General features: G+C 39.1%; 1 protein-coding gene and 1 pseudogene across 8 annotated transcripts in view; both read left to right on the top strand.

Moving 5' to 3' along the window:
- The window catches only part of SYNJ2BP (synaptojanin 2 binding protein), an 84,947-nt gene extending 80,798 nt beyond the window's left edge, over positions 1 to 4,149 (top strand). For 3 of the 7 annotated variants that reach the window (XM_089907888.1, XM_089907886.1, XM_089907885.1), the window contains one exon: positions 1,645 to 4,149. In XM_089907888.1, coding sequence (XP_089764014.1) covers positions 1,645 to 1,785 — 141 coding nt within the window. In that variant the 3' untranslated portion in view covers positions 1,786 to 4,149. Of the gene's footprint in view, positions 1 to 1,250; positions 1,337 to 1,644 lie in introns of all 7 variants that reach the window. The other 4 variants (XR_002644075.2, XR_002644073.2, XR_002644074.2 and 1 more) reach the window with 4 other exon arrangements.
- Positions 4,150 to 5,975: 1,826 nt separating this feature from the next.
- LOC149750321 (disintegrin and metalloproteinase domain-containing protein 20-like) lies at positions 5,976 to 15,151 on the top strand (annotated as a pseudogene). Its single transcript, XR_016392208.1, has 2 exons — positions 5,976 to 8,333; positions 8,448 to 15,151. The product of XR_016392208.1 is annotated as a disintegrin and metalloproteinase domain-containing protein 20-like (transcript).
- Positions 15,152 to 22,299: the final 7,148 nt, after the last annotated feature.

Genomic DNA, 22,299 nt, shown 5'->3' with positions numbered 1-22,299 from the left:
TGGTCAAGGAATTGGCCTAGCCCTAAAAACCATGTCTTTCTACTGAGTGTGTTCTCTCGGGACATCTCATCAGGAAATGAATGAAAGATGTAGAGGTGGGATAGAGGATAGAAAAGGTAGTTTGTTCAGTCTTGTCTTTCAGATTAGGGGGTCAGAGTTTCATGGATTGTAATGAGGAGATTAAATCTAACTAAAGATGGCATCGCTGTTGCTGCCACTTACCTATTAAAAGTTAATGTTAATCTAATTCGAAAAGATACATGTACCCCAATGTTTATAGCACTATTTACAATAGCCAGGACATGGAAGCAACCTAAGTGTCCAGATGAATGGATAAAGAAGATGTGGTGTGTGTGTGTGTGTGTGTGTGTGTGTGTGTGTGTGTGTAATGGAATATTACTCAGCTGTAAAAAAAGAATGAAATATTGCCATTTGCAGGAACATGGATGGACTTAGAGATTGTCATATTAAGTGAAGTAAGTCAGACAAAGACAAATACTGTATGATATCACTTATATGTGGAATCTTAAAAAGTGATACATATGAACTTATTTATGAAACAGAAATAGACTCATAGACATAGAAAACAAACTTATGGTTACCAGAGGGGATAGTGGGGCAGAGGGGGGAGAGATAAATTAGGAGTTTGGGATTAGCATATACACAGTACTGTGTATAAAATAGATAAACAAGAACCTACTGTATAGCACAGGGAACTATATTCAATATCGTGTAATAACTATAATGGAAAAGAATCTGAAAAAGAATATGTATATAAGTGAATCGCCTTGCTGTACACCTGAAACTAACACAACATTGTAAATTAACTATACTTCAGTTTTTGTTTTTTTTTTTTGTTTTTTTTTTAATATTTTTTTTATACTTCAGTTTTGAAAAACGGTTTAAAAAAAAAGGTAATGTTAAGAAAGGCTACCTTTTACAAAATTGATTGAAATAAAGAAAGACCACCAGCCTCAAAATGGAATGCTTAGGCAATGAAAAATTATAACTGTTAGGATATGATTTATTTTTACTTATTTACCTTTGAGTCTTTTACTTCCATTCCATATAGGTTTCACCTTTATCTTTGCCTAGTATTACAGAATAGGGGATGAAGGACAGGACCCCACCTTCGGAAGGAGTGGGTACCTTTTGGGAATTGGAAGTATTTCTAAATAATGGCATTGCACCTGTGTTAACATTGCTCAGATCTGCTCTTATTGCACTCTGATGACTGATAATCTTTCTAGAAAGATGGACACACCCTGCCCCTGGCCAGTAATTTCCAGGCTCCCTATAGGATCAACAGGCTTCACCTCATATCTTCATTTTCCTGGTATGATACACATATAGCTTGGTGGAGACAGTACAGAAATAGAAAGAGGTTATCTCAGGGGTCCCTTTAGGTCATTAGCACAGCAAGGTTAAATGCCTCCCCATCAGATTTATTTTGTTTCCAAAGAATTGGTGAGATTGTTGTATCAACTCAGGACAAACAGAGAGGACTCCTGTTCGATAGTGCTTGGGGTTTACAGCTTTGGGTGGTATAGAGACTGTAGACCCAGGTAATGTGTCAGCTTGGACATTTCAGTTGTGGTAAACACACATTGGTCACTAGAGTTAACATTTTTCTTCCCCTTCCAGTTACAGGTGCAGAATGGGCCTCTAGGACATCACGGTGAAGGGGAGCCAAGTGGTATTCCCATAACTGTGGTGCTGGTGCCCGTGTTTGCCCTCATCATGGTAGCAGCCTGGGCCTTCATGAGATACCGGCAACGACTTTGAAAAGCTTGCTTTCTTCCAGTGCTCCCGGAGAAGAAGATACATTTCTCTCTTTCTCTCACCCTCCTCCCTTGCCATTCTCCCATAACTTTCCCTCTCTCTACATAGCCAACACACAATTTAAAGAGACTGCTACCCAACCAGAACCTTGCTGCTCAAAATCTCTAAATCCTCATACTCTTGTGGGAGAGTAAAGGCATTGTTTGAACGAATGCTGAAAGAAGGACTTGCTTAGAACAAATGAAGAGTTATATATTTTACTAGGACCACCAATAGAAGTTCAGCTGCAACCCAGAGAGGGAGAGGTCCAGTCTTCCCATCACCATGCGTGATTCCTTTTTTCTTACCTGGCATGTGTCAAAGATCAGCTGTAATAAGAGGAAGAAAGGATTTTTCTCTTTAATGATCTTCGCTGGGAAGTTTTTGTGTCCTTTATTTAATTTCTAACTACCTACTTGGGCACCTACTTTGTATCAAACAGAGGTGAATGAAGAGAGAATTTCTACTTTTTTAAGAAAGCAAAAAAAATACACACACACACACACACATATACATATTAATATATGATAGTATAATAGTGATGCCTTATGGAGAATTAAAGAGAAAGCAACTCTGGTTTCTGGGTTTCTGATGTAAGAATTAAGGGATAATCTTAATTGAAGAATTCGATACATAGCAGGAGTGAGAGAGTGAGCCTTAAGAGAGGATGCAACTAATTAAAAATCTTAGAACAATATTTCTTCTTATAATAGCTGCGGTGAAGTTGAGGTAAAATGCCATAATCCAGCTTTGTGCAAGTCAGTCTGTTTAAAAAACTCGGGAGATGTAAATATAAACCTTACTAATCTCTGGGCTACCCTAGTGACTATTTTGGTACCTTACAGACCTGATAAAGGATCAGCTGGAATGACTGGTCAGAGCTATAACTATGGCGATGGGGCCAAACCAACCCAGTGAAAAAACTCAGGCTATCTACCAGTCTTGTTTCGACTAACAGGCAAAATCTGAGAAAGGGACTGCTGCCAGCAGGATGGGCATGAAATCAGCTCTGCTTCAATTCAGTTAAGTTGAAAGGATTTGGATTGCTCCTGTTTTTTGAAAGGTTCTGAACGCTGGTTATGGCTTTTAATGAATAAATCATTTTGCGGGGAAGGCGAAGAAAAGAGTTTTGTTTGTTTTAGGGGCTAGGGAAGTTTGGTGGATGTTTCAAGGAGAAACCTTATGGATGAATGGATGTTAGGGAATACCAAGGATATAAATGAGGTGGGAACCCTCCTGTTCATGTGGTATTGAAGGTTGGTTTTAAAGCACTAAGGAGAGCTGAACCAAGACTAATTTGCTGGCTTAAAGAAAATCATTTCCATCCTCTAAATATACTGGCCAGGCTATAGGCTTTATATAATCTTGACAGCAAGAGTATGAAGACTTTCCCTCAGGCAGTCAGTTGTGTCCAATTTTTAGCATGGATGATCTGGTAAGAATTTTATAAATGTTGATTGGACATCAGCTTTGTTACGACTTTTACAAAGAAGCAAAATACATAGCCTCCATTCCTAAAGGGTTTTTTTTTTTTGGTTCCAGTTGGGAAGAGAACACCTTTACACATAAAATAATATACAATTACCTCCATAGGCAGGGCAATGTAAGTTAGTGTCAAATTTATATTGCAAACCAAAGGGAACGGTTACTGAGAATAGAGGCACTTGAGAAAGTTCCGTGGAGGAAGGGGACAAGTTAAGGACCCTTGAGGAGCTCACAGTCAAGAGAATTCATAAATAGATGAGAAGTTAAAAGTATATCATCAGGTTAAGTAATAGTTGAGAACAATAATAAAAGAAATGGTACTTTTCAGAGTATGATGCAGCTACAAAGACGTGCAGACACATTTTCTTTTTTCTTTTTTTTTTTTTAGGAATTCAGAAAAAGAAAGCTGTCACGTAATGGCATCAGGCCAGAGTGGAAAGGGAAGGCTTTTAAAAATAACCCCAGTTAAGACCTTGCCTCTGGGTCACCTATTGGTATAAGAAGAAACTTGCTGTAAACAAATCCTAAGAGGATTTCTGCCTTCAGACCTGAACTGTTCAGTACCTCTGAGACTCACTTAGACAACTGCATTCAGTATTCCAGTTCTCACCTCAACCAGCCCCTCTGTGGAGGCACAACCTCGGGTGCCCTCCCTGTATCTGGAGGAATGTGCAGCAGCTTCTGAAGTGGGCCTGCTTTCCTCCCAGGATTCCTTTCGGGGTTTGGACATTAACTCCTGAGAGGACCTTGAGACATACAAAAGGAAGCAAATGGCAAGCAGGAAGGAAAGCTATTTTGTTTGTTGTTTGTTGGTATATGTAAATAAAAACACCTATCCCATCATTGGTAGAGGTTTTGCTTTGGTTGATAATAGGGATTCCAATGCACTTTAATAATTCAGGTTTTCTCTGGAATTAAATAGCATTTAAAGATCAATATAGTAAAGGTTTAGGCAAGTATGCTACTTCAATTATATTCTTATTTCTGATTCTCTAGAAAAATTATTATCATAGATGAAGTATTGGAGTCCATTGTAGGTCATTAAAAAATTCATCCTATTTATAGATTGAATCTAACATTTCTGTCACTTTATCGATTGTAGCTAATATTCTCCCCACCTAAATTACTATGTTCAAAGTTTTAAAAATTGAATGAGAATCTTTTTTAAGACATTTACTTAAAACACTTTGCTACATTTATCATCCTATATTATACATACAATTCTAATAAGACGTTGTTTGCTTCAGTCGTCTCTCTTTTCCTGCCAAGTTTTAACCAATGCTATTGATTTAACTTAATCACACCACCTAGACACGTATAATAGAAAAAGGAAATTAATACCTGTTACTACATTCTGTGCCAGGTACTAAACTAAACCCTGATTGGTAACACTGTTTCTTCATGCCTCACAACTCTGAAGTCTAAGTATTGTTAAAAAGACACTAAAGAAAAGAGAATAAATTGTTCTACTAAGATTACATAGGTGGTAATAATAGAATCAGGATTTAAACTCAGGACTTCAGGTGCCACCACCAATATTTCCTTACTGGCAGTGGTTCTCAAAGTGAGGTCTCTGGACAAAAACATCAGCATTACCTGGGAACTTGTTAGGAAAGCAAATTCTTGGGCTCTACCCTAGACCTACTGAATCAGAAATTGAGTAGGGCACCCAGCAGCCTGCTTTAACACTCCCTCCAGGTGACTGACGCACATTAAAGTTTGAGAATCACTGCTCTATGCCAGTAGTCACCTTTTTCTCAGGTTAGAATCACCCAGAGAGCTGATAAAAATTCTGATGCCCAGGCTGCACCTAGATCAATTAAGCAGAATCTCTAGGGGTGGGAATAGGGCAGCAGTGGAACAGAGTTCATGTGATTCCAGAGTGCAGTGTCAGGAAAAAAAAAAAAAAAACTCTCTGGCATTTAAACCTAGACACTTTAAATGATTGAATTACATACAGGCATTGCTCCAGCCAAAAATGAGAATTGCACTTGGGCCTTTTTGGAGCCCAGCTCCCCATTAGCTTCTGCCTCAAGTATAGATGTGGAATTAGAAGTGGAGCAGTATTTGGCTTCTGATTTGCTAAGGACTGACCAAACTCCAGCAAAATGTATTAGCGTGTCAGTGTGTGCCTCTATTAAATTAAAACCAAATCATAGAACATTGGAGCTAAAAGATTCTAGGATGAATCTGTCTTAAAGATGAGAAAATCAAGGTTCAGAGATGTGAACTAACTTAACCCAGATCAAAGACTTAGTCTGTGGCAGAGGTGCCCTTTCTGTCTCATATATATGTCTTGAATGTATCCACTATATGAACATAGACAAAGCTATCCTTTTTATCTCAGTCCACTTCCATCTTCTTTCTTGGGGCCTTAAGTAAAGATCAGAAGAACTGATTGACAGCTGAAGGGTATTGCAAGCATCATGCAGAATTGGGAGATTACACAGAGTAATCTGAGAAAGACCTTGTATCAAATTCAATCAGATGAGCTCTTCTGAGACTAATTCCAATAGTTCAAAACTAGAAAAGTATTTTTTTTACATTGGACATTGTTTTTGTTGTGTAGATAAGCAATTTTTAAAATATTTTTAAAAATGAAACAAGGTTCTCAACTATGTGGGGGAGTAGAGTTCATGTAATTTCATGTGAAGACAATAAACATAACTATTTTAGTTGAAATTTATCTTTGGACAGATGAGAGTTTTTTTCTTCATTCAACAAATGAGTGCCTACTATGTGCTAGGTGCTGAAAATATAAATTAAATATGGTCACACTAAGCTGAAATAGCTCATTATCTGAAAGTGGGGGAGTATTTGTTGGTGATCTTGATGTTAAAGTATTTTTCTGATATCACCTAGAAATAGTAGATTGAGTTGTGAAGCTCTTTACCTCTCATTTATAATAGGTTTACGGTTGGTTGGTATCCTGGGGTAAGCCCCTTTTGCTGTTTCTCTTTTTATCTGCAAATCTTTTTGAGACAAGCACTCACATCCAAAAGGGCAATTGCTACCAAAAGGAAGACAGTATTTTAAGGAATTCTGTTCTGATCAGAACCAAGTTCTTAACAGCCATAGTCTCTTGCCTGATGTTGATATTTATAGAGAGACTCCAAAGCACTTGATCTGCTTACCTGATATACTTGACGATACTGTAATAACCTATATGATAAGAAAGCATTGTTGTGTCTAAAGAATCAAATTATAGCAACCACTAGGTCTTGTTTCTAAATGTTTTCCTTACTGTTCATATTCTATTACTTTTTGCAGGGGAAAGGGGGAAAGGGAGAGAGCTGAAATGTGGTTTCAAATGCAAGTCAATCATTAACAGAGTCATTTACAAAAGAACTTTGTATTTACTGTAATCATTAAATTGCTTGACCAGTCACAGGAAAATGGGTGATCCTTCCTACTTGGCAGATTTGCGAATGGAATCACAAAATCGAATCCCATTTTAATTCTGTATCGGCAATGCTGATTTGAATATGAGTTTCTTATTACTGTTTTTGACGTTGAACGTTGTTTTTATTGTGTGAAATACATGCGCATTTTACCCCCAAGACATGTTAGTCTTTATAAGATTATTTTCCTTATGAACCTTATTTTATTTTGCTTCCTTTCTACTTTGATCCTAACGTCATATTGCATGCCTGGATCTAAAGAGCAGTCAGTTTCTCAGATCAAATAGATGCCCTGTAGCAACTTGGAAGACATATGGACATAAAACCATATTTTCTAAGGAATACCATTATAAATTAAATATGTTAATGATGCCATCAAAACAGATAATAATCTCTCTTAAGTTTTTCTATTTGATACCAGATACAGTACATGAAATAATAGTGTATCTAACTGTGCCTAACTTAGTATTGCCATTTAACAAAAACTTGTTGCATTTGTCAGCAAACCTTTACAATCTTTTCCACCTTATTTTGGGGATTGTTGAATAAATATCTCCTTATTTAACCACCAACTTCCTGGGGTAACACTCTGACAGAGCAATGGAAAGAGAAAAGAAAGAAATCTAAATGATCAGTTTGAGGCTTAGCTTTGACATAGAAGATTAGGAGATAAGGATAAGGGCTCTATCATGTACTGCTAATAATAATTGGCTAACAATTATTAAGCTCTCATCAGTTTATTTCAATCTTATTTTAGCTACTGTGCTAAGCCCTTTACATGTGTTTATTTAAGCCACACAACAACTCTGTAACTGCTGCTGTTATCCCCATTTTACAGATGAGATAAGCGTCAGACATAGATTAATTTGCCTAAATTACACAGCTATTAAGTGCCAGAGCTGGGATTTAAACTCAGGCAGTTTAGCTCCAGAACCTACATTCATAACCATTACACTATGCTGTCTCTACTCTCCATGGTTCCAGGCACGGCACTGGGCCATCCTTTTCCATAACTTATAAATGTCAGTGAATTCTCAAAACTATGCGAGTCAGTATCAATAATTCTATTTTTATAGATAGGGTAACTCAAGGTCTAAAGAAGTTAATAACTTGCTCAAGATACATTGCTAATTAGTGCCAGACGTGGGAATTTCCTTCAAGCCAGTGAGGAGTCTCATTTCTCTTCCATCATTCCAGGAAATTAAAGTTTATTATACTGAATTTGGTTCAACCATGCTAGCATAGCCTTCCATTATGGATAATAGGGAATTGACTGCATTAGGTTAAATGTTCTACCACAATAGCAGTAGTAGTACCATTCGTTTTATACAAAGTTTGAAAACAATTACCAACATTTGCTATCTGACTTGTCTTCCCTCCATCCCCCAAAACCTTACAAGATACATAGAATACAGAAAGGGGTTTGAGCCACAGGATGTGAAAGGACTTGTCAGAACTGAATATTGACTTTTGCCCAAGTTACCTTGTATATAGCTGACTCTGATAGGAAAAGTCATTATTGCTGCATCATATGACTTAAGCAAAGACCAGACCTGGAGTCAAAGTGCTAGTGTCTAACTGTAATGTGTACAGAATGGCCATTTTCTCCCTTGATGGGCAAAGAAGGTATGTAAGTTATCAATTACATAACAAACCACTGCAAAGCTTAATGGCTTAAATTTTTAAAAATTCTTTTTAAAGAGATTCTATGAATTGACTGTTTCTTCTGCTACCACCTAGAGTCACATGGAACAGCATTCATCTGATGGCAGAAGAAGGGTAAGTAGTCCAAGATGGCCTCTGTCTCCTGTCTGGTACTTAGTGCTAGCTATAGCCAAGGGTGCCTTGCTTTTTCTCCACATGGCCTCTCATTTTCCAATAGACTAGATTGGGCTCTTCATAGCAGCAGAAGAGGGGGTTCTCAGGGAATTGTTCTAAGAAGGCAAGTCCCAATGTGGAAAGCGCTAGTCAAGCCTTTGTACTTGTCACACTTGCTGATGTTTTATTGGCCAGACCAGGCCATGGCCAAGCCTAGAGTCATTATCGGATGGGACCTAAACCCCACCTCTTGATGGAAGCAGTGCAAAGAATTTGTGGTCATTTTTAATCCACAGAGGAAGAAACCCAACTTCAAACAGCGAAGACCAGGGTTCAGCAAATTTTTTCTCAAAGGACAAGATAGTAAATATTTTAGGCTTGCAGGCCTTGGGTCTTTGCAGTTTTGGTATGAAAGCAACCATAGACAATATATATGCAAAAGGGTGTGGCTGTTTTCCAGTAAAACTTTATTTACAAAAACTGAGGTCCTGCTACACTATAGTTTGAGAACTGCTGCCAAAGACTATCGCAGGTTGAGATAGACTTCTAAGAGTGAAAACGAGAGAAGAAAGCTCCCAAATGTTGATCCCTTGGAGTCCCAAATTGAGGAGCATTGACACATTTCCTAGGAAAGGCTCTTTTTAAGAATCTCTTATCCTACAAGAAAGAGAAGCCAGGGAAAGTTCAATGAAAATTTCCCCTGCTGTAATTTTGGAAATGAATTGAAGAGTGACCATTGTCAGACTTCATGAAGCACCCATCATAGCCAGGATACCATCCAAAATTCAAGGATTCACATAAAAGTTATAACAATATTAAGAACTCACCAGGCACTTTATGGAAGTTATTTCATTCCATGCTTAAATAATGTTATTAGATTGAAATTATTACCCTATGATAACGATGGAAAGATAGAACTTTGGAGATGTGAAGTTAACTGTCTCTAGTTAATATCATTATTAATGTTAAAACCTAAACAGTCAAGGTTTGAAACCAGAACCAGAATATTTTCTGGCTCCTTATACTCCACCACATTGCCCTTGCCTTTTGAGTTTGGAGGAGAGTAATCTATGTAGAAAAATAACTTACTGGAAAAATTATTTGGTACTAGTCACACACACACACACAATAGTGTCTCTTCAGATGCAGAAAAAAGATAGGGAATAAGAAAGGATTGGTAGTTTTCTCCTACCTGTTTTAAATATTGTGCATTAATAGAATACTTGAGGTATAGTAAGGCCAAAAGATCAGGAGAAAACTGACATTGAAAAGATAGTTTGTTACTCACAGTTTCCAAGAAAAGAGGGCACACTGTGCCATGGGGGCCACACAGGGAAGCACTGATGCTGGTCACAAAGCAGAGGGAGACGGAGGAACTGTGGGCAAGAGACTTTATTGTGGTTTCCATGAGAAGGAACAGACAAGGCCAGGTAAGCAGGCTTAGGATTGGCTAGTTTGAATAATGTCAGTGGTCTCTGTGGCATAGGGGCTGTCCCTAGCTATCTGGTACCTGGCCTTGGGGGTGATTAGGGCATGTGGATAATGGCCCTAAGTGTGAGAGCTCAGAAAGGAGGTAGTTGGAATGTGGGCTCTGGATTGTCTGGTTTGTATTTGAAAACTGCGCTCATGGGAGAGTTGTTTACTATCTCTAAAAATTGACTAACACTGGGAGGAGTAGTCCATTCAGGGTCAGGAAGGCCCCAGATGTCAAAGCATCAAAATACAGAAGATAAAAAACACTGGTTACACTGCCACTACTACTATAGTGGGATCTCTGTCCCTCTAATTTCTGCCTTTACTCCCAAACCTACAGAAATGACTGAGATAGCCAAAGGTAATCAGAACTATCTAGAAAACAGCCAAGAACAAGGAAGGAAGCAAAACAACAACAGAGGGTTCTGGTTCAAGATGACAACATAGGAAAACCCTGATCTCACTTCTTCTGACACACTGAGTCTGCAGCTACCTACAGAACAATTTTCTCTTAAAAAAACCTAAAGACTGGCTAAGTGATGACCACATCAGGCAAACAAGAGGAAAACCACCTCAAACTGGGCAGGAGGCTGGGATACAATCTTGCCATAAACCCCATCCCCAGCACAGTGGCACACAACCCAGAGAAAACTCAAAACCCGAAGCTTCTCCCTGAGGAGCAAAGGGTTTTATTTCCACATCAGTAACCTCAACTTTTAGGACCTGCACCAGAGAGATGACCCCCAACATCTTTGAAAACTAACGGGACCCACAAGACTGTAGTAATCTGGGAGACATTTCTTAAAGGGCCCATGCACTGAGAAGAGCACCAGGGCTCAGCTCATCCATCAGCCAATCACACCCAGACTTAAAGTGAAAGAGGCTTGAAGATCAGGAAGAAGACAAGGATGACCACTATCACCACTTTTATTCAACATAGTATTGGAAGTCCTAGCCACGGCAATGAGACAAGAAATAGAAACAAAAGGAATCCAAATTGAAGAAGTAAAGCTGTCATTGTTTGCAGATGACATGATACTATACATAGAGAATCCTAAAGACACCACTGGAAAACTACTAGAACTCATCAATGAATACAGTAAAGTTGCATAATACAAAATTAATATACAAAAATTTGTTGGGCTTCCCTGGTGGCGCAGTGGTTGAGAGTCCACCTGCCGATGCAGGGGACATGGGTTCGTGCCCCGGTCTGGGAAGATCGCACGTGCCGTGGAGCGGCTAGACCCGTGAGCCATGGCCGCTGAGCCTGCGCGTCCGGAGCCTGTGCTCCGCAACGGGAGAGCCCACAACAGTGAGAGGCCCGCGTACTGCAAAAAAAAAAAAAAAAAATTTGTTGCATTTCAATACACTAGCAACAAACTATCAGAGAAAATAAGAAAACAATCCCATTTACAATCACATGCAAAGAATGAAATACCTAGGATAAAATCTAACTAAGGAGGTAAAACTGTACTGTACTCGGAAAACTATAAGAAATTAATGAAAAAAATGGAAGACAATACAAACAAATGGAAAGATATACCATGCTCATGGATTGGAAAAATTAATATTGTTAAAATGAACTTACTACCCAGGGCAGTCTACAGATTCAGTGCAATCCTTATGAAAATACCAATAACATTTTTCACAGAACTATTACAAATAATTCTGAAATTTCCATGGAAATACAAAAGACCCTAAATATCCAAAGCAATCTTGAGAGAGAACAAAGCTGGAAGTATCACACTTCCTGAATTCAAACTATACTACAAAACTACAGTAGTGAAAAACCCACATTTATACAGAAATTAACCTACAACAAAGGAGGCAAGAAAATACAATGGGGAACAGACAACCTTTTTGGTAAATTATGTCGGGAAAACTGGACAGGAACATAGAAAAGAATCAAACAGGACAACTTTCTCACCCCTTATGTATAAATAAGCTCATAATGGATTAAAGACTCAAATGTAAGACCTGAAATCATAAAACATCTAGAAGGAAACAGAGAGAGTGCATTCTTTGACATTCTTCTTTGGCAAAGGAAACAAAACATAAACCAATGGAACCTAATCAAACTAAAAAGGTTTTGCACAGTGGCAGAAACTATCGACAAAGTGAAAAGGCCGCCTAATGAATGGGAACAGATATTTGCAAATGATATATCTGATGAGGGGTTAATATCCACAATATACAACTAAACATGAAAAGAAAAACCCAATAAGCTGATTAAAACATGGGCAGAGGACCTGAAGAGTTTCCAAAGAAGACATATAGATGGCCAACAGGCACATGAAAAGATGCTCAACATCACTAATCATTAGAGAAATGCAAATCAAAGATACAATGAGATACAACCTCACAACTTCCAGAATGGTTATTATCAAAAAGACAAGGAACAATGAGTGTCAGTGAAGATGTGGAGAAAAGGGAACCCTCATGCACTGTTGGTAGGAATGTAAATTGGTGCAGCCACTATGGAAAATAGTATGGAGATTCATCAAAAGCTAAAAGTAAAACTACCATATGATCCAGCAATTCCACACCTGGGTATATATAAGAAGAAAAGGAAAACAGTAATTCAGAAGGCCAACAGCTGAAGTTTCTGTGGAAATGCTAGAGGCCAGAAGAGAGTGGCATCTGGCATCATATATTTAAAGTGTAGTAAACTTAAATGAGTATAATCTATAAATATATTGAATCACTGTGTTGTACACCTGAAAACAATATAATATTGTAAATCAACTATACTTCAGTTTAAAAATAAGAAAAGAAATTACGTTTTTTCTCGTGGTGAATTCTCTTCAGGCTGAGTTAAATCATACTTGTATCTTTTTGAATATTCCTGCGTGCACTGATTTTTAAAAAATCCTCCAGTATTGCATACAACACATTTACACAGTGGTACATTCTTCTCTTCTAAATATTAATGTGTGTGTTAATATGATCCACAAGAGGATTAGTCAAGTGAGATAAGCTGTTCATGGTAACTTCCTTATTTTGAGTTGATTCAATTTACAAGCAGTTCTGTGTAGAATTGATTTTTGAAAAGACAAAGAAAATGAAGTATGAAACAGTGACGATCATGATAATGATGCACTCTTCTGGAAAGAGCTAAAAAGAAGCTAAAGTCAGAATTGTTTTATAAATCAATTCTTTTGAGGTATACTCAGCATACAATAAAATGCACAGATTTAAGGATGCGGCTTGATGAGTTTTGACTTGTAAGCACCATCCTGTCTTAGTCTGTTTGGACTGCTATAATAAAATACCTTAGACTCGGTGTCTTATAAACAAGAATACTTAATTTCTCACAGTTCTGAAGGCTAGGAAGTCCAAGATCAAGGCACCAGCAGATTTAGTGTCTGGTGAGAACCACTTCCTGGCTCATAGGTGACTCCTTCTCACTGTAACCACACAGGGCAGAAGGGGTGAAGGATCTCTCTGAGTCCTCTTCTATAAAAGCACTAATCACCTTCCAAAGACCCCACCTGCTAATACCACCACCTTGGGGGTTAGGATTTAAAACGTTCATCTTGAGAACACTCCAATCAAGATTCAGAAGTTTCCCATCACTCCAGAAACTTCCCTCCATCCCTCCCTTCCCTCACATCATGAAAACAGTGATTTTAATTCTGTTCTCCTATATTATTTTCTGGACTATTCCAGAACTTCATACAAATGAAGTCCTGTATGAAGTTTCTTTGGTCTGATTTCTTTCTATCATCATAATATCTATGAGATAGATACATCCATGTTCTTACACATGGTGGAAACTTGTTCAGATTTACTGAGGATTATCGTACTAAATGAATATGCCAGTTTGCCATTCAGTACTGGTTGTTTGTTTCCAGTCTGTGGAATAAACTTGTGAATAATGCTGCTATAAATATCCACATACGAATCGCTGTGGGGAACGTCCTATGGCTGGAATCACTGAGACGTAGGGCAAGTATAAGTTTAACTTTATTAGAAACTATTATTATCCACCTTACCTTTTCTACTCATGACACTATTTATTCTTTTGTTCCGTTAATCACCCCCAACACATTCTATTTTTATAAAGTATGAGAGAATCTGATTCTTTCCTCAAAATTCTTACAAAAAGAAGCTTCCACTCTCCTCTCCATTTTGTAATTTCTTAATTACAAATTGAAGCCTTGTCTCATTTTGGTTTCAGGAAAAAGATGTCAATCACTGTCTTAAAATTGCACAACACCCACTGATTCTTCCCCTGTGACTTCTCCAAGAGGCCGTGGGACCACTCAGCCCAAGCTATACACTCCATTTTTCCTAATTTTTCCCATGTTTCCTCCTCTCTAAGAGCCCTGTGCCAGGATCCCCAGGATCACTTAGCACAGCCCCTCCCCCTCATGAATACACCATTGTTATATAAGGGCTTCCCGCTCCCTCCTGCACCTCTCTGGGGATGCCCAGCCTCCAGCCTCTCTCTGCTCTCCTCAGGACTAGACTGCTGTTTAGGAGTTGCTGTTGCAGGGATAGTCTTGCCTGCCTCCCGCTGGAGTGGATTTCTTTGGTCACAGGCTTCCTCACTCATGGGGCCTGCCTGGGCCCAGGCCCACCTGGCAGGTGATCTCTGGCTTCCTCTGCTCTGGCTGCTCCTGTTTCCGACCTGCTGCTCCCATGACCCCCCAGGTTGGCGCTTCACTTCCTCTGAAATTGTGATCCCCAGGAAGGTGTCCCACAGAGTGCGTGGAGCCGCAACACAAGGCCAGCTCTCCTACAAGTTTCGCTTCAGTGGCCAAAGACACGTGCTTCATATGAGAGTCAAGAAGAGCTTGCTGCCCAGGCATTTTCCTGTTATCACCGATAACGACCAAGGCGCCATGCAGGAGGACTACCCTTTTATCCCCTGAGACTGTTACTACTTTAGCTACCTGGAAGGGGTTCCTGGGTCCACGGGCAAGCTGGACACCTGCTATGGGGGTATGTGTGGCATACTGCAGGTGGATGACTTCACTTATGAAATCAAACCACTCTAGGCTTCTTCCAAATTTGAACATCTGATTTTTTTTTAACATCTTTATTGGAGTATAATTGCTTTACAATGGTGTGTTAGTTTCTGCTTTATAACAAAGTGAATCAGTTATACATATACATATGTTCCATATCTCTTCCCTCTTGCATCTCCCTCCCTCCCACCCTTCCTATCCCACCCCTCTAGGTGATCACAAACCACCAAGCTGATCGCCCTGTGCTATGCGGCTGCTTCCCACTAGCTAGCTATTTTACGTTTGGTAGTGTATATATGTCCATGCCCCTCTCTCGCTTTGTCACAGCTTACCCTTCCCCCTCCCCATATCCTGAAGTCCATTCTCTAGTAGGTCTGTGTCTTTATTCCCGTCTTACCCCTAGGTTCTTCATGACCTTTTTTTTTTTCTTCCTAGATTCCATATATATGTGTTAGCATACGGTGTTTCTTTTTCTCTTTCTGACTTGCTTCACTCTGTATGACAGTCTCTAGATCCATCCACGTCTCTACAAATGACCCAATTTCGTTCCTTTTTATGGCTGGGTAATATTCCATTGTATATATGTACCACATCTTTTTTATCCATTCATCTGTCCACGGGTATTTAGCTTGCTTCCATGTCCCGGCTATCATAAATAGTGCTGCACTGAACATTGGGGTGCATGTGTCTTTTTGAATTATGGTTTTCTCTGAGTATATGCCCAGTAGTGGGATTGCTGGGTCATATGGTAATTCTATTTTTAGTTTTTTAAGGAACCTCCATAGTGTTCTCCATAGTGGCTGTATCAACTTACATTCCCACCAACAGTGCGAGAGCATTCCCTTTTCTGCACACCCTCTCCAGCATTTGTTGTTTGTAGATTTTCTGATGATGCCCATTCTAACTGGTGTGAGGTGTAGTTTTGATTTGCATTTCTCTAATAATTAGTGATGTTGAGCAGCTTTTCATGTGCCTCTTGGCCATCTGTATGTCTTCTTTGGAGAAATGTCTATTTAGGTCTTCTGCCTATTTTTGGATTGGGTTGTTTGTGTTTTTAACATTGAGCTGCATGAGCTGTTTATATATTTTAGAGATTAATCCTTTGTCCATTGATACATTTGCAAATATTTTCTCCCATTCTGAGGGTTGTCTTTTCATCTTGTTTATGGTTTCCTTAGCTGTACAAAAGCTTTTAAGTTTCATTAAGTCCCATTTGTTTATTTTTGTATTTATTTCCATTACTCTACGAGGTGGATCAAAAAAGATCTTGCTGTGATTTATGTCAAAGAGTGTTCTTCCTATGTTTTCCTCTAAGAGTTTTATAGTGTCCACTCTTACATTTAGGTCTCGAATCCATATTGAGTTTATTTTTGTGTATGGTGTTAGGGAGTGTTCTATTTTCATTCTTTTACATGTAGCTGTCCACTTTTCCCAGCACCAATTGTTAACGAGACTGTCTTTTCTTCACTGTATATCCTTGCCTCTTTTTTCATAGATTAGTTGACCATAGGTGTGTGGATTTATCTTTGGGCTTTCTGTCCTGTTCTATGTCTATATTTCTGTTTTTGTGCCAGTACCATATTGTCTTGATTACTGTAGCTTTGTAGTATAGTCTGAAGTCAGGGAGCCTGATTCCTCCAGGTCCATTTTTTTCCCTCAAGACTGCTTTTGCTATTCAGGGTCTTTTGTGTCTCCATACAAATTTTAAGATTTTTTGTTCTACTTCTGTAAAAAATGTCATTGGTAATTTGACAGGGATTGCACTGAATCTGTAGATTGCTTTGGGTGGTATAGTCATTTTCACAATATTGATTCTTCCAATCCAAGAACATGGTATATCTCTCCATCTGTTGGTATAATCTTTAATTTCTTTCATCAGTGTCTTATAGTTTTCTGCATACAGGTCTTTTGTCTTCCTAGGTAGGTTTATTCCTAGGCATTTTATTCTTTTTGTTGCAATAGTAAATGGGGGTGTTTCCTTAATTTCTCTTTCAGAGTTTTCATCAGTGTATAGGAATGCAAGAGATTTCTGTGCGTTAATTTTGTATCCCACAACGTTACCAAATTCATTGATTAGGTCTAGTAGTTTTTGGGTCGCATCTTTAGGATTCTCTCTGTATAGTATCATGTCATCTGCAAATAGTGACAGTTTTACTTCTTCTTTTCCAATTTGAATTCCTTTTATCTCTTTTTCTTCTCTGATTGCTGTGGCTAGGACTTCCAAAGCTATGTTGAATTATAGTAGCAGGAGTGGACATCCTTGTCCTGTTCCTGATCTTAGAGTAAATGCATTCAGTTTTTCACCATTGAGAATGATGTTTGCTGTGGGTTTGTCGTATATGGTCTTTATTGTGTTGAGGTAGGTTCTCACTATGCCCACTTTCTGGAGAGTATTTAGCATAAATAGGTGTTAAATTTTGTCAAAAGCTTTTCCTGCATCTATTGAGGCGATCATATGGTTTTTATTTTTCAATTTATTAATATGATGTATCACATTGATTGATTTGTGTATATTGTAGAATCCTTGCATCCCTGGGATAAATCCCACTTGATCCTGGTGTATGATCCTTTTAATGTGTTGTTAGATTCTGTTTGCTGGTATTTTTGTTTAGGATATTTGCATCTACATTCATCACTGATATTGGTCTGTAATTTTCTTTATTTTTTAGTATCCTTGTCTGGTTTTGGGATCAGGATGATACTGGCATCATAGAATGAGTTTGGGAGTGTTCCTTCCTCTGCAATTTTTGGAAGAGTTTGAGAAGGATGGGTGTCTGCTCTTTTCTAAATGTTTGAAAGGATTCACCTGTGAAGCCATCTGGTCCTGGACTTTTGTTTGTCAGAAGATTTTTAATCACAGTTTCAATGTCCTTACTTGTGATTGGGGTGTTCATATTTTCTATTTCTTCCCGGTTCAGTCTTGGTAGGTTATACCTTTCTAAGAATTTGTCCATTTCTTCCAGGTTGTCCATTTTATTGGCATAGAGTTGCTTGTAGTAGTCTCTTAGGATAGTTTGTATTTCTGCCGTGTCTGTTGTAACTTCTCCTTTTTCATTTCTAATTTTATTAATTTGTGTTCTCTCCCTCTTTTTTTTTTTTTTTTTTTTTTTTTTTGCGGTACGCGGGCCTCTCACTGTTGTGGCCTCTCCCTCTCCCATTGTGGAGCACAGGCTCCGGACGCGCAAGCTCAGCAGCCATGGCTCACGGGCCTAGCCGCTCTGCGGCATGTGGGATCTTCCCGGACCAGGGCATGAACCCATGTCTCCTGCATCAGCAGGCGAACTCTCAACCACTGCGCCACCAGGGAAGCCCTCCCTCTTTTTCTTGATGAGTCTGGCTAATGTTTTATCAATTTTGTTTATCTTCTCAAAGAACCAACTTTTAGTTTTATTGATCTTTGCTATTGTTTTCTTTGTTTCTATTTCATTTATTTCTGCTCTGATCTTTATGATTTCCTTCCTTCTAGTAATTTTGGATTTTGTTTGTTCTTCTTTCTCTAGTTCCTGTAGGTGTAAGGTTAGATTCTTTATTTGAGATTTTTCTTGTTTCTTGAGGTAGGCTTGTATTGCTATAAACTTCCCTCTTAGAACTGCTTTTGCTGTATCCCATAGGTTTTGGATCATTGTCATTTGTCTCTAGGTATTTTTTGATTTTCTCTTTGATTTCTTCAGTGATCTCTTGCTTATTTAGTAATGTATTGTTTAGCCTCCATGTGTTTTTTTTTTACGTTTTTTTCCCTGTAATTGATTTCTAATCTCATAGCATTGTTGTCAGAAAAGATGCTTGAGATGATTTCAATTTTCTTAAGTTTACTGAGGTTTGATTTGTGACCCAAGATGTGATCTATCCTGGAGAATGTTCCGTATGCACTTTAGAAGAAATTGTAATCTGTTGTTTTTGGATGGAATGTCCTATAAATATCAATTAAATCTATCTGGTGTATTGTGTCATTTAAAGCTTGTGTTTCCATATAATTTTCTGTTTGGATGACCTGTCCATAATTGTAAATGAGGTGTTAAAGTCCCCCAGTATTATTGTGTTACTGTCGATTTCCTCTTTCATAGCTGTTAGCAGTTGCCTTATGTATTGAGGTGCTCCTATGTTGGGTGCATATATATTTATTATTTTTATATATTCTTCTTGCATTGATCCCTTGATCATTATGTAGTGTCGTTCCTTGTCTCTTGTAACATTCTTTATTTTAAGCTCTATTTTATCTGATATGAGTATTGCTACTCCAGCTTTCTTTTGATTTCCATTTGCATGGAATATCTTTTTCCATCCCTTCACCTTCAGTCTGTATGAGGCCCTAGGTGTGAAGTGGGTCTCTTGTTGACAGCATATATATATGGGTCTTCTTTTTGTATCCATTCAGTGAGCTTGTGTCTTTTGGTTGGAGCATTTAATCTATTCACGTTTAAGGTGATTATCGATATGTATGTTTCTATTACCATTTTCTTAATTGTTATGCATTTGTTTTTGTAGGTCCTTTTCTTCTCTTGTGTTTCCCACTTAGAGAAATTCCTTTAGCATTTGTTGTAGAGCTGGTTTGGTGGTGCTGAATTCTCTTAGCTTTTGCTTGTCTGTAAAGCTTTTGATTTCTCCATCAAATATGAATGAGATCCTTGCCAGGTAGAGTAATCTTGGTTGTAGGTTCTTCCCTTTCATCACTTTAAATATATCATGCCACTCCCTTCTGGCTTGTAGACTTTCTGCTGAGAAATCAGCTGTTAACCTTATGGGAATTCCCTTGTATGTTATTTGTCCTTTTTCCCTTGTTGCTTTCAATAATTTTTCTTTGTCTTTAATTTTGCCAATTTGATTATGTGTCTCAGCAGGTTCGTCCTTGGGTTTATCCTGCCTGGGACTCTCTGCAGTTCCTGGACTTGGGTGGCTATTTCCTTTCCCATGTTAGGGAAATTTTCCACTATAATCTCTTCAAATATTTTCTCTGGTCCTTTCTCTCTCTGTTCTCCTTCTGGGACCACTATAACGCAAATATTGTTGTGTTTAATGTTGTCTCAGAAGTCTCTTAGGCTGTCTTCATTTCTTTTCATTCTTTTTTCTTTATTGTGTTCCATGGCAGTGAATTCTACCATTCTGTCTTCCCTGTCACTTATCCGTTCTTCTACCTCAGTTATTCTGCTATTGATTCCTTCTGGTGTATTTTTCATTTCAGTTATTTTATTGTTCATCAGTTTGTTTGTTCTTTAATTCTTCTAGGTCTTTGTTAAACATTTTTTGCATCTTCTCGATCTTTATCTCCATTCTTTTTCCGAGGACCTGGCTCACCTTCGCTATCATTATTCTGAATTCTTTTTCTGGAAATTTGCCTATCTCCACTTCAGTTTGTTGTTTTTCTGGGGTTTTATCTTGTTTCTTCATCTGGTACATAGCCCTGTGCCTTTTCATCTTGCCTATCTTTCTGTGAAATGTGGTTTTTGTTCTGCAGGCTGCAGGATTCTAGTTCTTCTTGCTTCTGCTGTCTGCCCCCTGGTGGATGAGGCTATCTAAGAGGCTTGTGTAAGTTTCCTGATGGGAGGGACGGGTGGTGGGTAGAACTGGCTGTTGCTCTGGTGGGCAGAGCTCAGTAAAACTTTAATCTGCTTGTCTGCTGATAGGTTGGGCTGGGTTCCTTCCCTGTTGGCTGTTTGGCCTGAGGTGACCCAACACTGGAGCCTACCAGGCTCTTTGTTGGGGCTAATGGCGGACTCTCGTAGGGCTCAAGCCAAGGAGTACTTCCCAGAACTTCTGCTGCCAGTGTCCTTGTCCTCATAGTGAGCCACAGCCACCACACACTGCTGCAGGAGACCCTCCAACACTAGCAGGTAGGTCTGGTTCAGTCTCCTATGGGGTCACTGCTCCTTCCCCTTGGTCCCGATGTGCACACTACTTTGTGTGTGCCCTCCACGAGTGGAGTCTCTGTTTCCCCCAGTCCTGTCAAAGTCCTGCTATCAAATCCTGCTAGCCTTCAAAGTCTGATTCTCTAGGAATTCCTCCTCCCGTTGCCAGACCCCCAGGTTGGGAGGCCTAACGTGGGGCCCAGAACCTTCACTCCAGTGGGTGGACTTCTGTGGTATAAGTGTTCTCCAATTTGTGAGTCACCCATCCAGAAGTTATGGGATTTGATTTTATTGTGATTGCACACCTCCTAATGTGTCATTGTGTCTTCTCCTTTGTCTTTGGATGTGGGGTATCTTTTTTGGTGAGTTTCAGTGTCTTCCTGTCAATGATTGTTCAGCAGTTTGTTGTGATTCCATTGCTCTCGCAAGAGGAAATGAGCGCATGTCCTTCTCCGCCATCTTGAACTAATCTCCAACACTGCTATTTCTTGTTGACCCAAAGGCACTTGTTGAAACTAAACTGTATCTTCCCAGAAGTAGAGCACTTTGGTTTCGAATTGAGCAGTCCATTTGCCAAAGCATGATAACCGTGGTCCCTGTAGCCTTTTTTCTCTCTTACTTCCATTTTTCCATTAACTGCTGGTATCCTTATGGATCTGTTTGCATTTGTGAAGGACTTTTTTTTCCCTCAAGCTATGTAATTTATAGTCTCATACATTTGAGTGTATGTGATTTTCTCTTTGGTTATCATGCTCTCTCTAAAATCTTGGGCTGCTTTTTTTTTTTGAGGAAAACTCAATTTGTGTTCTTCTATACAATACATGGCTATAAGCACAAAATTTCCTTAAAGAGCTTGCAACCCTGAGGCAATGTCCTTGGATATATAAAGTACATAGCAATAGCAAATGAAATCTGAGCTCCAGGAATGAAAATGGACCTCAAAAACATAACTTAATATTTATTCCATTGCACACATACCAGTAGTATTCTATGCCTCATCTAGTCTCTTAATCCAACTACCTCAGCTGCCTTGCGGTTTGCACATTGGACAGCCTGACTCTCCACATATATTTCATCATATACAATGCCTTCCTTTCCAACTGAAATGTGATAAATTAACATGGGATTTACATATAGGGATTTCTATATGGTGAGTGCATTGCCAGAAAACACACCCAGCTTTTGACAACAGCATCTGCCCACATAAAACTTTGACTCCCAGGTGGAACTGCATGCCATCTGACTATAGTAACCTTGTGGTCCTTGGGGGTCCCCTGGGATCCACCAGAGGTGAGGTTTTTCATCTAATCTGAGGGCTGCATCAAGGGTATGGCTGACTGGAAGAGCTGGAAGGTCATGGTGACGGCATTAAAGAACAAGTGAATGTGGCGTTCTCAGTCGCTCAGGATGCACAAGCATCTACTGTGCAGATGGGACGACAGCTAGGTTGACTGTGGAGCCTGGGGGCAGGGGCGGGGGCAGGTG

This window comes from Delphinapterus leucas, chromosome 2, assembly GCF_059928025.1.
Source record: "Delphinapterus leucas isolate spDelLeu-1000000601 "Yukka" chromosome 2, BTC_Dleu_Yukka2, whole genome shotgun sequence".
Taxonomy (NCBI): domain Eukaryota; kingdom Metazoa; phylum Chordata; class Mammalia; order Artiodactyla; family Monodontidae; genus Delphinapterus; species Delphinapterus leucas.
This window is presented reverse-complemented; position numbering and strand designations above follow the sequence as displayed.